The sequence below is a fragment of the Terrapene carolina genome, unplaced genomic scaffold (genome assembly GCF_002925995.2).
Source record: "Terrapene carolina triunguis isolate 2854851 unplaced genomic scaffold, T_m_triunguis-2.0 Scaffold96, whole genome shotgun sequence".
Lineage (NCBI taxonomy): Eukaryota > Metazoa > Chordata > Testudines > Emydidae > Terrapene > Terrapene triunguis.
The window spans coordinates 23199008-23214525 of record NW_020664447.1 but is presented as its reverse complement, the minus strand read 5'-3'; the positions used below and the strand labels follow the sequence as shown (position 1 = coordinate 23214525).

At 44.2% G+C, this 15518-nt stretch overlaps 1 protein-coding gene across 2 annotated transcripts in view; it reads right to left on the bottom strand.

Annotated features, from left to right (window-relative positions):
* PRR5L (proline rich 5 like) overlaps nt 1–15518 on the bottom strand; it is a 68745-nt gene that overhangs the window by 9645 nt on the left and 43582 nt on the right. For both annotated transcript variants that reach the window (XM_024215459.3, XM_024215461.3), the window contains 3 exons: nt 13204–13295; nt 7515–7655; nt 5700–5826 (listed from right to left, as the gene is read on the bottom strand). In XM_024215459.3, the coding sequence (XP_024071227.2) occupies nt 5700–5826; nt 7515–7655; nt 13204–13295 (360 nt within the window). The remainder of the gene's footprint in view (nt 1–5699; nt 5827–7514; nt 7656–13203; nt 13296–15518) is intronic.

The window sequence follows — 15518 nt, the reverse complement described above, 5'->3', positions numbered from 1 at the left end:
GGGGGGGGCGGAGGGGCTGTGTGTTTCTGTTGCTTGAGGCACCGCCCCCACTCCAGCAGCTCCCATTGGCCGCGGATCCCCGTTCCCGGCCAATGGACGCTGCTGGGGGCGCTGCCTAAAGCAACAGAAACACACAGCCCCTCCGCCCCCCCATTTCCCACGTTCCAGCCTCTTCCCGGAGCTGTGCAGGGCAGGCAGACAGGCAGGCAGGGCGCCTGCCCCGCTCCCGGTCCACGTCCGGCCTCCCCTCTGGTAAAAACTGCGGGAGGGCTGGGGGGCTGCGAGGGGCTCGCGGGCCGCAGCGGGCCGCGTGTTTGAGACCTCTGCTCTAAATACTGCCTAGTGTCTTACAGGTTTAAGATTTAGATTGTGCACGTATTTTGTTTTCTTTGGTAACTAATTCTGACTTTTTGCCTCTCACTTATAATCACTTAACATCTACCTTTTGTAGTCAAACTTGTTTTACTATTTATCTTTACCTGTGAGTTTTCCTGAAGTGTGTGGTAAATCTGCTCAGGTTTACAAAGACTGGTGTATATCCACTTTCCATTGATGAAGTCGTGAACTAATTAATAAACTTGCATTGCTCATCGTGAGCAGTGCACGATGGTATATTCCTGAGGTACTAGGCTGGGATTTGGCTGGTGCCTTTCTCTGTGTGATTCATGAGCAGCTCTGGGAGCATTCATGCAATCTAGCTGGACGGGGGGGCTCCACATGCGGTTTTGCTGATAACAGTGCCTGGAGGGGCTTGCTGCTTGTCACTAGTGAAGCACTGAGAGACAGCCCAGGGTGGAGACTTAAGGGGGCATAGTGACCCCACAGTCCCAGGCTGCACCCTGGGGCTCCCAGCACACTTCTCTTACATTTACCTTAGGTCTCCCTGTGCCCCTAGCTGTCTTTTCTGACAGTATCATGCTTCAGCCCATCTACCAGGAATCAGGTCTGTGCTCAGATCAGGCCTCTCTGGTGAGACAGGCATTCTCCTGCCTAGTTTGAGAATCCTGCTTTGGGGCACCCAGGGCTCTGAACAGCTTGTTAGCTGTGGCATGGAACTGGGGCATAAGCAGCTTTGGGAGTGCCAACTGACAGAAATGTAGGCACCTACAGGGTCAGGCGGCAGGGTTAAGGTGGAAGTTTTGAAAATGTCAGTGGCACCTAAAGGAGGATCTAGGCCTCAGTTCCCTGTCTGTGAAATGGGGGATAACAGCTCTTCTCTACCACACAGGGGTGTTGTGAGATAAATAAATATATTAAAGATTGTGGTGGGCTTAGATACTAATGTAATGGGGAACACATATATACTCCAGAAGGGATCACACCGTAACAATTAGTGGAAAGGAACAGACTTTGCACTACTATGAAAGAAGCTAGAATAATTCTTTGCCCCTGTCTGTACCTGGAAATGGGTAGCCTCAAATTACAGCTATGAGAAGAAGAGAGATCAATAGATTCACCTGGGCAGATGATGTCTGGAGAGGTGCTAAAACTAGACAGGGGGCAGGGAGTTTGGTGGCCATCAGTTGAACCAAGGCTCAACTCCTCTTGGTCAGACTGAGCAATTAGCATGGCTGGCACCAGAATTTGTTAAACCTGATTAGACCAAGAGTCCAGCAAGTCTAATATTGCCACCAACGGTGGCAAATGTGTTTCAGCCCGTTTTGCTTTGTTCTCTACTCAGCCCCACGCATTGCTCATTATGCAGCATTCCATCGCATCAAATCCATAACAACCAGCCAATGCTAGTTGCAATGTACCTAGACAGTTGTGTATGGCTGTCATGCAGAGGAGTAGGAGAGAAGAAAATTCCTTCCTGGCTCCTCGAAGAGAGTACCAGAAGGGGCTCTGGAGTGCGAAGTAGAGTTCTGACACATGCAACACCAGAGACCTCACTCTACTCCTTTCTGATCTTCAAAACTTTCCTGCAGGGCAGGACTCTGGAGAAAAAGGTGTTCTGGTTTTCCATTTCCAAAACTCAGTCACCCTAGCTTAGAGCCAAGGGCTGAAAGCCAGGATGAGTTTGGGCTCAATCCCAGTGCAGCCAACTCGCTGTGCAGAAGGTGAAGGGAGCGCTGGTTGTGGGTATGGACAGCATAACTCATGGGTTTATAGGAGACGATTCAAACCAGAAACAAGGCCGTATCTCACATCCTCCCAGAAGCCACACAAGATTCTGCCATGAGGAAATTCTCATGAATAGCTGAGCTGGGATTTTAGTTCACATTTGATTTGTTAGGAGTGAAATAGGAACTTGAATGGGAGGTTTTTGGAGGGAATCTTTGGATACATACCCAGATGAGCACTGACATTCCTGCCAAACAGCCTCTGTGTGTTGGGTCAGTCACGCAGTCCCACCTGGGAGGAGGGCTTATCTTCTTCCCCATTTATAATGCAAACACTTGTTTTCTGGGGTAGCTGTGGTTAACTTATACTGGACAGAACTACAAACAGGAAGGGGGTAAGGCAAGAGCAGTGAAAGAGAACTTGAAAGAATAGGGGAGGCTAATCTCTAACAGTGTTGTATTGCCAAGATCCAACCTCATTCACAGTGACAGGTTGCTGTATGACAGGACAGAAGTAAAATGGGTTCTCAAGGGCTGAATCCAGCCTCCCTATGCTCAGGCTCTCAGATCCTGCCTTCCCTGCCAGTGCCACATTTTATCTTTGTAAATTGCTGCTTTTGGTGCTACTACTACTACTATCCCCAGTCTCCATCATCCCCTTTCATTTTGGTTCCAGCTGCATTCCCTGCCCATTTTAAAATCAAGTTTAATGTAAATTGAAGGTAGGCAGATTGACAACCCTGGAGGCTGAAGTCCTTTCTTTACCTACAGCAGAGGCCTGGCCAGTGCAAACTTCCTTATCTCAAAAAACCAAACAAACCAACCCAGCTTTATTCCCTAATCTGACCTGAAGGATCCAGCTCTAGGGAGAAGAGGTTAATTCAGGCTCAACAGCCCTTTTATTCAGTCCTTGGCTTCTGTTGAGAATGCAAGTATACCCAGAGTCCAACTAATCATTCCGCAGAGGCTACAACAGAGCTACGCAATCACATGGACCCCTCTGGATTTCACAGCTGTTATGCTGCACATTGAGAGCCCAGATTGCTACCTCTTGGCTCTTTCAGAACCAGAGAGAGAGAGGAGCCTGCAGACTAGGGAGAGGGTTTTGCAAAATGTGTGTGTGCTTTTGAAATGCCAAGATTATCTGGGGAAGAGTTCTGCTTTGCTGTAAAGACTGTGTAACGCAAACACAAGCTTTCCCTTCTTCTTCCCTGCCAGTTCAGAAAAGGAAGGGGCGGGCTGGAGAAAAAGACCATCTGGGAAAAAAAACACAAATTAACAGCAACTAAATCAAAGTAAACACAATGATTTTAAATGCACAAACTTTACAAGGCCAGATTGGATTTAACTGGTTTTTATGACACTAGCTCCTTCTTTATTTGGCAGGAAACAAGATGGCTAGAAACTTTTACAGGGGTCAGGTGGCTACACTTCAAACTATTCCAGCAGGATGCAAATCCCCATAAGCGACCAGACACACAGACCCATCGGGTCAACACTCAGTTACCCTATGTGGGGTAAGGGTTAATCATCTAGGACAAGCAGTCTGTACAATGCTCGGGTTTGCATGTGGAAGTGCAGGTGGACTAACCACTTCTAGCTTCATGAATGGACGTAACAATGATGGCACCTTAGCACTGCTACAGCATATATTGAATATTTGCTAATTTGTCCAACATCCCCATTTTATTGAGAAGGGAGGAACAAAAAGCCCATAGAAATAACTCACCTAAAGGTCACACCGTGAGTCTTTGATAGAGCCAGGATGGAGGCCAAGTCCCAGTCAGGTGCCATAACCACAAGGCTATCTTTTCTCCCCCTGCTCTAGAGACTGAGGATGAGAGGCTATGTGTCTCCAGCTATCATATTGAGAGTCCTGTGACAGATATGGAAATTTCCTGCAATATCCTTAAATGGCCTTACTCTATTAAATTTATGTATTCTCATGGGCCAGGGTTGTATGTAACTTCTCTAGGGGGAGACGTGACAGATATAAGACCTGGGAGTTCAAAGTACTACACTGAAAATGTGTCAGACAAGTATGGACTTTGGGGACAATAAATGTTAAGTAGATTTCCTGGGGAAGTCCTATGGAGAAGTTAATGCAAATTCCCCAACTCCACTTATGCAAAAACCCAGCCTTTTGAAGCTATGCTATGAGGAAAGGGTCATTGTCTACGGATTACTTGTTACAGAAGGACAAGATCAAAGGCCCAAGCTGTATAAGGAAATAGCTGATGTGCCCAGCCTTTGTTCTGGTTCTGGATCTAAGAGGTATATGAACTTGTAACCATAGGGAAAACCCAGTTGTGAGTTTCAACCTACCCAGCCCTGACGTTGGAGTTGGGGATGACCCTCTGGTTAGCTAGCATGCATGTAGGAATTCTTATTGTTTTTATATGTTTTCTCTGTAGTGCTTTTACTTTAAGAATAAATGTGCTTGCCTAGAGGAGCTGTGTGGTAACTTATAACTGAGAGCAACAAACCAATCATAGCCCTCTGGGAGAAGCAAAGCCCAGACGCTGGGATTTTTCAGACAATATGGCTTACTGCGGATATCACAGTGTAATATAAGGAGCAGAGTTGCGCAGCCTTAAAATTCCAAGAGAGAGTCAGGTCTCCAGCCAAAAGAGATGATGGCCGGGAGCTCGAAGTCTAAATTGGGTGCTGTTGAGGAACCACAGAGGGGGAATATAGGTGTAGTTACCCTGAAACTGTGACCCCTTTCTAAAATGAGACCTATCGTCTATGAAATGCTACAAACTGAACGGGGGATGCTTTTTTATACCATCCCTTTGGTTGCACAGTCAGATTGTGATCTTTCACTCCTGGTAGTTCTGCCTTCTCCCAAAAGTCAGGATCCAGAGCTGGGCTTCTGGAGCATGGTAACCCATTGGAGAGATTCCTTTTGTAGAGGAACGTCTCCTGGAGTCACAGCATACCCTCACTCAGAGTGTAGTGCTCTAGATAGCCACCTAAGTAGTCTAGACCTAAACCACCCCTTTTTATTCACAATCTTTGGGGTAGCTTTTCTTGCCCAGAAACCCCAGGCGGTGAACACCAAAAGACAGTAGAAAATCTCTGTAAGAGAAACTTAACCATTGAGAACCAACACCTGGAAACTCACTGCCTTAGCAATCTGGCAGATGCATCAGCTACTCCAGGAACTGAGGGGGAGAGGAGAACACTGGCAACTGGAAGTGGTTGTGGAATGAGGGGATCAGATAGAAGAGGGAGGAGGTGAGTGTTGAAGGAGGAGGGATCAGATCTCGTGCTGGGCGAGGGGGTGAGCAATCTAAAAGCCAAGATGCTGGAAATAAACAGAGTGCAGTGACAGCTTTTAATCATTCCACCCACAGGAGCAACCTGAGAGTGGGGAATGTTGTGGGGTTTCATTACAGCTCACTGTGGCATGAGAAAAGATTAAAGCCTTTCACATGTGCATAAATTACATCCAGGGCTGTATTGATCGGAATCCACTTGGGGACATTTTAACCTTTGATTCTCTCTCTCATGGAGCTGTGCATCTGTCAGTTCCCATCTCTTTGTCTGGCACAGCTGCACATTTCCTTACATTAACCAGTGGAGGTGCCTGAATAAGAGGACTTACAATAGCTACAGTGTGGCATGTCTTACCGAGTGCACAGGTGCCGCCAGGGAAGCTGTGATCCTCACACAAGCCCAGGTATGGAGAGACCACCTGTTTGACCAGCTCTTCCAGCAATACGTAGCCCTTGCTGGGGCCTGTAGGTTCATGGACACCCTGCAATTCAAGCATCAAAGTAAATGTGTCATCACACAACTACACAGCTTCCATCACATATTCTGGGAGCCAGAATGCCTGGGGTCTACTTCCAGTTCTAAAGGAGTAGAAACATGGGGATATTTATGGCAGAATTATACCACTGAAGTTATACCAGTATAACTCCACATGTAAACATCTTATTCTGGAACAAGAGTGCCTTTATGACACTTAGCAACATAATCTAAACCAAAAAAAGGCACTCTTCATGTGTGGACCCACTTATTCTGCAAGAAGAATGCCTTTTCTGGTTTAGTTTATGTTGCAAAGCATCATAAAGACCCTAGTCTTCCAGAATAAGAGTGTCCACTATATCAGTATAACTGTACTAATATAATTATACTGGTAAAGTTCTGCCAATAAATTTCCCTATAAAGATAAGTCCTTACATTGACTTGGGCAAATCACTGCCCCTCCCTGAACTGGAACTGTGAGTCACCACCCCTCTCTTCTCCTTCTTTTATCTGTAAAGCTAACCTATCTAACCCAGGTATTTGATGATAGAAACTCATTATAGATTTCTATAGTTTTCTTGCAAAGACTAGTTAAGAATTTCTCTTTTTAGTGATAAATTCCTCACTCGGGCAATTGCCCCTCCACACTCAACCTTCTTTTCCTAAAATCTTTAAAAGAGAAATTCAACCTTCACTCGGATGGCTCCTGTTAGCACCACTTGGGTTACAATAATTATGGTTGGAAAACTAAAAGTTCTTAGGTAAACACAAACTTAGCCACTTTCCACACTGATTGTGCTTCAGAAACTTTAATTGCTCTTGGTTTTTCTCTCTCTCTTCCTTTTAAAGGAAAAAAAACAAACAAACCATGGAAACTGTATGGAAATAAAACCCAGAGGAGCCTACATAAAGGTCTGGAATCTGGATATTTTCCATGGTTTCCACATCAGGCTGTATACGATGACACAGCTGGTACACTTGGATGCACAGATCATATGTGGAAGATTCTGTTCCTGTTCCCTTGAGGTTTGGATGGGTAGGCTGGTTCCCTTAGAACATTTGTGTTGCTTGAGAGGGGCCCTTGGAAGATCTATAGCCCATTGCCTGCTGCCAAGGGTACTCCTCCCATCAATGCTCTTCCCCTCACAGGCAAAGCTGGACCCCAGCTCAACCCCCTAACTAGCTGAGAAAGCCTGTATTAGGAGTGAATAGCCAGTGCTCATTAGATTCCATTGTCTCATGTGAGTGAGAGAGAGCACTTCCCTGTCAGTGTAAAGCTGTTGAACTAGAAGAACTCGTATATGGGGGTTGCAACTATGAGAATTGTAATCAGAAGTGAAAGGCATTTGGAGATGCTCTAAGATCTGTGTGTAAGTGAAGCAAGAGCACTGGGACTTCTCAGTCACCAAGGAAAAAGCCCCAAGACCCCAGAGTTTGGTTCATTTCCTTCCCACTGGGACAGCTTGACCCCCTTCCATCTGTTTGCTCAGGAAACTCAAGCCACAATGCTTAATGTTCAGTTTAGTTCATTTTCATGTCCAGCTTCCCCACATAAACACACACAACTCCTTCCCCAACTTCATCATGCCGACTGGTTTTCTTCTTTCCAGGGGCAATATGAATTGGTAGCTGTGAGATGTGTATGCATGGGTGAGAGACAGATAGAAGGAGAAAAAAAGAAAGGAAATTCCCTACCTGTAGAACCAGCAGCATCTGGACAATGGAAGCTGGGAGCTTTGTTTGGACTAGAGGAAGAATCTCTTCTAACTTCAGCTTTAATAAGACCAAGTCTCTGAAGCCAAGCAGGGCAATCTGGCGGATAGTCAATTCCTGACCCTGAAAAAATACAATTTGGAAATGTGTGTGTGCATAATGCGCACACGCACACCCACACACACCCAAAGCCTGTCTTGCAAATTATTGTTGTGTGCTGTTATGGTAGAGCACCCATCCGCTGCTCAGCCTCATGATTCCTTATACTGTTGAGTAGCCTGTCTAGAGAGCACCTTTCCTGCCCCATTTCTAATCTATGAGTGACAATCATGCAAAAAATGAGCCATGATCTCAGCAGAAAATGACACTTGTTCACAAAACCCAAACCACTATCTTGGTTGTGATTAGGATTAGCAGTCTGAAGCCCAGGACTGGTACAGCCACTGTTGTATTGCTGGTCAGACTTGAGGCACATTGGCTATGCTGGGAGGGGATGAATTTGTATAGCATGCACCTGAACTATGCCTGCTTCTAGTCTGTGTCAGACCCCATATTGAACACCAACATTTAGCCTTGGAAATTGCAAATGAAAATACAATTTAATTAATTATTAGGTTTACTATTCACTTTGGGCCAGAGCCAAGCCCTGTCCCATTCTTTCCACTGAAGGTGAGGAAAGCAACAGCTTTGGCTTTCCAATGTGACTAGGTTAAAAGAGTGTTTTGTTTTCATTTTCAACATTAATGTAGGGCACCTGTAAAGGTTTAACAGATGAAGATGTTGAAATATTTCACAGCATATTTAAACACAATTGAGCTCAGTCCAACATTCCAGCATCACAGTAACCCAGTACTATGCCTAACACGCACAACACAGTCTACTATACCATTAAACCAGTGGTTCCCAAACTGGGGTTCGTGAACCCCTGGGGGTTCGCAAAATGTTACAGGGGGTTCTCGGGAAAAAATTCCTCAATGGTGGACACTGCTGTCCCTAGGGACCCTGGGCAGCACGGGGTCAGCAGCACGGAGCCCCTGGACTTCCAAGAGCTAAGCAGATCAAAGCAAGCATATCTATCACACTGAGAAGATTAAAACTTCAAGACTCTTTATAAGCAATGGACAGGGAGGTGAATATTTTTTGCTGTTTTTAAAATTAAATAGGCAGCTAGTATTGTTTTTAAAATGATTATGAAGAACAAGTTTAAGCTTTGTTTTAACATGCGCTGTTTGCCTCGACTGCTCAAGACCTGAATGCTTGTGTAGGAGGAACTCTTTGAGTTTGCTTCTTAAATACCTTCATGCTGTTTCACATCTGATACTCCTTGATGAAACATAGGAGCCTTGTCTTATAACAGGCTTATTCAAAGTGATACAAGCTACGAAAGTGAAATCTTGGAAGAGTGTTGCCATTTTCATAATGTTATAAAAATACTGTAATGATAAATAATAAATAGTGTGTAATAAGCGTCATAAAAACAAATTTTATATTTCCAAGATCACTGCTTTTATAATTTATACTCAGATAAAGGAGAAAATGCCTGGAAATATTCATTTTTAGGAAGGGGTTCGCGAGACTGTTCACAGGTTGTTAAAGTTTGGGAACCACTGCATTAAACCAACTGCAGCTAAGATTTCACCGCTCAAACTTTCTTCCAGTCCCTCCCCAACGGTTTCCAATGTGGAGTCTCTTCCCCTCTCTCTTGAGGGAATTAAACTCTGACCTATATTCTGCTTCGGGATCCATAACACACACACACAGTGAAGCAAATCTCTGACTGGAGGGAATCAACACCAGTTAACCATACATTTAAAATAGGGTTAATGTTGCAATTAACAGCTACGTCAATATGCAAATAACTTAAGACCTATCGCCAAGACTGGCCTGGCCATTACATGAGTGTTTTGCTCTTCTAAGACATCACAATGCTTGTTTGAGAATGCCAGGTGTAAAAAGGAGCTGCACAAAGCTGAGAAATGTATCTCAGCGATAACATGACACTCTTTTTCCATTTATTCCTATTGTCCTCTTTAACCCAACTAATTTACTATCTCAGTTAAAAAGAACATCCCATAGAAAACAGAAAGATTTGATCTCATTTTTCTTCTCAAACCCAGCAGAGCAGTCACTCAGTAACTCAGTGAGAGCAGTGTGACTTATATAAACTGTTTGCATGTAGTTGGCAATTTAGGGGACTGGATGTCTTAGGGTCATACCTAGGTCACAGGTTCAAACGTAGCTGAAGGTGTTTGTGACGTTGTGCAGTCTATATGGTTTTTATAAAAACATGATAATAAGTGAATATAATGTAACTGGGATAGTTTTATAAAGATTTGATAATAAGTGAATATAATGCAACTGGGATATGCTTCGTGCGAAAGGTCTCTTGTAAGGTATCATTACAAAGCTCATAATCTACCGAGTGTGATCATCCTATTTGTAGAAATGTACCACTCTTATATCTAAAACTAGAAATATAAAATTTAACTCTGAGGGCCTATTGTAATTATGTAAAGTGTGGGCCATTAATGATGGTTTGGAATCTTGATGACTCCCATTAACCAGGACCATTGTCTACAGATGGCTGTGTTTACCCGTTAGTCTTCCTGTATATGTGTGTCCTGGCAAGTGGGCAATGAAGTCTTGCAGTGACATGTGATCATGTCACCTGAACTGGAATCCATCTTTAACCTGGTGCTTTTCCAGTGAGGGGGGGTGGAAACCCAGAGGGACAAAGGGTTCCCGCCTTATGCAAAAGATATATAAAGGGGTGGAAGAGAACAAAGGGGGGGGAGGAGCCATCATGAAGAATCCCCTAGCTATCACCTGAGCTGGAACAAGAGCTTTACCAGGGCAAAGAATTGTGCCCAGGCCTGGAAGGTGTCCAGTCTGAGAAAAACTTACTGAAGCATCTCTGAGGGTGAGATTATCTGTATTTAGCTTGATTAAACATAGATTTGCGCATTTTATTTTATTTTGCTTGGTGACTTACTTTGTTCTGTCTGTTACTACTTGGAACCACTTAAATCCTATTTTCTGTATTTAATAAAATCACTTTTTATTTAGTAATTTACTCAGAGTATGTATTAATACCTGGGGGAGCAAACAACTGTGCATCTCTCTCTATCAGTGTTATAGAGGACGAACAATTTATGAGTTTGCCCTGCATAAACTTTATGCAGGGTAAAACGGATTTATTTGGGTTTAGACCCCATTGGGAGTTGGGCATCTGAGTGCTAAAGACAAGCACACTTCTGTGAGCTGTTTTCAGGTAAACTTGCAGCTTTGGGGCAAGTGATTCAGACCCTGGGTCTGTGTTGGAGCAGACAGGAGTGTCTGGCTCAGCAAGACAGGGTGCTGGAGTCCTGAGCTGGCAGGGAAAACAGGAACAGGGGTAGTCTTGGTACATTGGGTGGCAGCTCCCAAGGGGGTTTCTGTGATCCAACCCGTCACAGTGTTAGTAACTAGAAATCACTTCCATATGATGGAGGTTCGGTAGCTTATGGTTGAAGGGCTCAGTTACATTCCAAGTGGACACTTGTCCCCATCACAAAAGCCACTACTATACCCTTAATGGCATTTGAAGTAAAAAAGTCACAGGCTGAATGGGTCCGAAAACTGACGGGACCCTCTCACTCAAAGACATGATTCCTCCAGAACAGTGCCACATGTGTGGATCAATACAGTTCCTTTCTGCAGGGAAAGGAGGCTGTTCTTGTTACTAAGGCACTGGACTCAGAGTCCAGTGATCTGGATTCAGTCCCCAGATCCACCACCAATTCCCTGTGTGATTGTGGCAAGTCACTCTGTGCCTCAGTTCTTCATCTGTAAAATGAGAATAGTGCTTCCCTAACTCAAAAGGGAGTGGCAAGGAGATGTTTATGAGGTTCTCCGATACTACTGGGGATGTATGCCTTAGGAAAATGTAAAAATAAATAAAATACAAAGGATCTTGATTTCCTTCATATCATTTACTTTAAAAATTCACAAAGTTCTACAGTAACTTTTGTTCAGTTTCTTATTATTGAGACACTGTATAGCAGCAAAGAGATTTTCCCTGGAGCCATTAGTGGAAAAGGGTGTCACCCCTAAGCAACACGATATCACTTTTTCTGTAGCCAGGAGAGCTGTTAAAATACAAGGAGAGCAGAAGCAACTCCCAATAAAATGGAAAGAAAGATTCTTCTCCTCAAGGAATTTAGTACATTAAAAACCAGGTTTCGGCATCTCACCCTGCTAGACTAGGTCACTCCATGTCTCCAGAGTATGTGTGCACATGAACATGCGCGCGCACACACACATAGCACAAAGAGTAAAAAGACTTCTCAGTTGCACAATTTGACCTGTACCCCACCCCCCAAACACACGTACCTTCTAGCATCTGCAGCAAGTACAGCCAGGAGAGAGTAAAAACAAATATATTGGACGGTTAGCAATCATCTTTAGATAAGTTCTCTCGGCCACTTTTAGGAAATGCCAACTTTAATCATTAGGAAAGGGCAACCTTCAAATTTCAACTGCGGACTTTCAAGCGATAAAAGGAAAAATCGAATGTATCTAGAGTCTGGTTCTCCAGGAGCAGAGACAGACCAAAAGGGAAGGCCTAACATTTCTAAGAATTTCATTCTACACAGATGATGTGTTTTTGGTGCCTTTTCAGACCCCTCCCTCATAACTGGTGAGAAGTTATAAACATGCTCATTTGTCAATAGCTCCTCAACAATTAGGATTGCTGGTGCTGGAAATCCTGACCAAAACTATTATTATTTGTATTACCGTAGCGCCTAGGAGCCCTAAGTCATGAGCCAGGACCCCACAGCGATAGGCACTGTACAAAGAGAACAAAAAGACAGTCCCTGCCCCCAAACGGTTTACAATCTAAGCAAATTAAAGAAGTAAAATATAGGTTTAAAATCGAAACTCCTTCAGGAATGCGACACTCGGCTGCTTAGCCTTGTAAACGGGACCTAGAGAGAAACCAGAGTGATGTCACTTTGCAGGTACTGTACATATATGGCCACTCATCACGAAAGCATCCAAGACCCAGGGAGACATTTTCAAAGGCACAAATGACAGTTAGGTGCCTAACTTCCGATTAAAGTCAATGGGAGTTAGAAATCTTTCATATGCGCCTTTACAAATTTCTCCCCTGGACTGGACGCAGGATTTGCCCCAGTGTCAGCCAGACACTGGAATAGCTGTGCCAGCGCTATCCTCTAATGCAGACAGGCAAAGCCACTACTTGCAGTGATGGAGCTATAGCTACCACAATGACTAAAGAACTAATGAAGATAATTGGGACAAATCCTCGGTCTAGACAAGGCCCAAGTACAGTCCGGTTGTATCAGTGCTTAAGCGCTGTTTAAACTCCGCCACAGACAGGCTCCTAACAGCCAGAGAGGACAGGACCAAACAGGATTCAAAACATTGCACTCTACCTTAGGTTACCTAGTTTATCACACTAGTTCCATTTACATAATTCACTAGGACAAACTTCACTAGGAGCCCATTTGGCCCAAACCATGGTTTACAGTTTTTAAAACCTGTTTAGCCAGCAGAGATGGAGCCTTAATTGCTGCAGGGAGAGAAGGGAAGCACCAAGGGACCATTAAGCAGGTACTGTCGTTGCATTCCCTCCCCATCTCCCAGACTATATGTTAATCAGGTTTACCTGGACAGGGTAGAATATCGCCTGGAGTGTGGGAAGGGTCTCTGTGAAGAAATGATCCCAGATTTCAGACAGGATATCAATGCGATCCTCACCTAAAAGCACAGGAATTTGGAGGGAGAAAAACCCTTTAGCAATTAGGACACTACAGTCAGATTCAAATGTCCCAGTGCTCTTTACCTTTCTAGGTGAGCATCACAAACCCGCCTCATTTAGCGTCTCCTACCCCAAAGTAGACAAGTCTTGGCAGCTTTAGCTGAGTTTTGCTTGGTATTTGTTCACAGCAAAGAAGTGAGGGGGCATAAATCTATGATCAGAAACAGCGGAGTCCCTCCCAGCTCTAAGAACACAGTTCCACATGAAATGTAAAACAGCCCAATTAAAGTAAAAGGGTGATGCTGCTCCTTAGGCAATAGGGTCTATCTCCACTGGCCAAATATGTTGCAATTAAAAAGCACCTAATAAACATTAAGCTGATATTCCAGTATGGTCTCACTGAGCAGCTGTGAATGAAGCAGACAGGAGAGAGCCCAGAGGCTGAAGTCAGGGAGCCAATGCTGTACAGATACCTCTTTAACCAGCTACATTAATTCTGAGATTCTCCCTGCCCCAAACATAGATCTAGAAGTCACAGAACAAACCCACCCGCACACCCGTTGTAACAAGCCACAAAGCCATAATGAGAAGAGTGCCTAGAGAAGTTTTAAACTTGGCAACTCACAAGGTTCAACTGCTCCCATTGTATCCAGCCAGCCACAACAAAAGCTTCAACTGTCACAAGTTTGGATATTTAAAATAAATGCAGACAAAGTCATGCAACCCGTAACCCACATGGCAAGCACGTAGCTTTCATCACAAAGTGATGTATAAATGATCATGCAATGGGGACATTTGGTCATTTAAATGGAATATTTTTTAATTAACTCATGAATAAACTCAATTCACAAAGCTTCTTGTGTTTCTAAAAAGTTAGGCTGAGATTTCCAAGCTGCCTAGTGGATTTGGACATCCAGTTTCCCATCCCCTAGTCCAGGGGTTTGGGTCCCACTGGGAGGCTGTGAGCAGGTTTCAGGGGGTCTGCCAAGTAGGGCTGGCATTACACCTGGTGGGGCCCAGGGCAGAAAGCCAAAGCCCCACCACCTGGGGCTGAAGCCCGGGGCTCCAAGTCCTGCCACCTGGGGCTGAAGCCGAAGCCTGAGCAACTTAGCTTCGCAGGGCCCCCTGTGGCATGGGGCACCGGGAATTTGCCCTGCTTGCTACCCCCTAACACTGGCCCTGGCTTTTATATGGAGAAAAACAATTGTTGTGGCACAAGTGGACCATGGAGTTTTTATAGCATGCTGGGGAGGGCGGGGGGCGCTCAGAAAGAAAAAGGTTGAGAAACCCTGCCCTAAGCAGCTTTGAAATCTCAATTTTAAACTTGTGTGTAGCAGTTGTATCAGTTCCTCACAGAGGGACTTATATTTAAGTTGCCTCTCTTTAAGTTGCGTCTCACAAGAACATTATTTACCTGTACTGAAATGTTTTCCAAATGCAGGAAAATTCCAAAGACTTTCAGTTTTCATGTTTACTACTGATTGTTTCCCCTAGCATGACTGTAGCACACCTTACTTGTGATCTAAGCCATCAGAAAGAGAACGTGCAACCATAGGACCTGATTCTGCAAGCTTTATCTCCCAGGACTAAAGGCCCCATTGACTTCAACAGATTACAGGATCAGGTCCTATGTCTGCTTTTTAATCCCAACTGCAAGAATACACCAAAAAAATCATCCATATTCACACTGTCTGTAATGACAGGGAAGGGAGAAGTAGGACCCTGCTAAACACTGAGGATAGGATGGAGATTAAAGATAATCTAGGTATGGCCCAACCTAACTGAATACTTTGTTTCAGTTTTCAATAAGAGTAATGAGGAGCGTGGGGGCAGTGTCAGGGTGGCTAATGCGAACAAGGATATGAAAGTAGAAATTACCACATCTGAGGTGGAAGCCATTCTCAAACCGCTTAATAGGACCAAATCAGGGGACCCAGATAATCTCCATCCAAGAATATTAAAGGAACTGCACATGAAACTGCAAACCCAATAGCAAGAATGTTTAATGAATCGGTAAACATGGGAGTAGTATCCTATGCCTGGAGAATTGCAAACATAGTATCTTTATTTAAGAAAGGGAAAAAAAGTGATCTGGCAAACTACGGGCCCGTTATTTTTACCTCAATTGTATGCAAGGTCTTAGAACAAATTTTGAAAGACAGAGTAGATAAGGACATAGAGGTAAACAGTAATTGGGATAAAATACTAAATGTTTTTGCAAA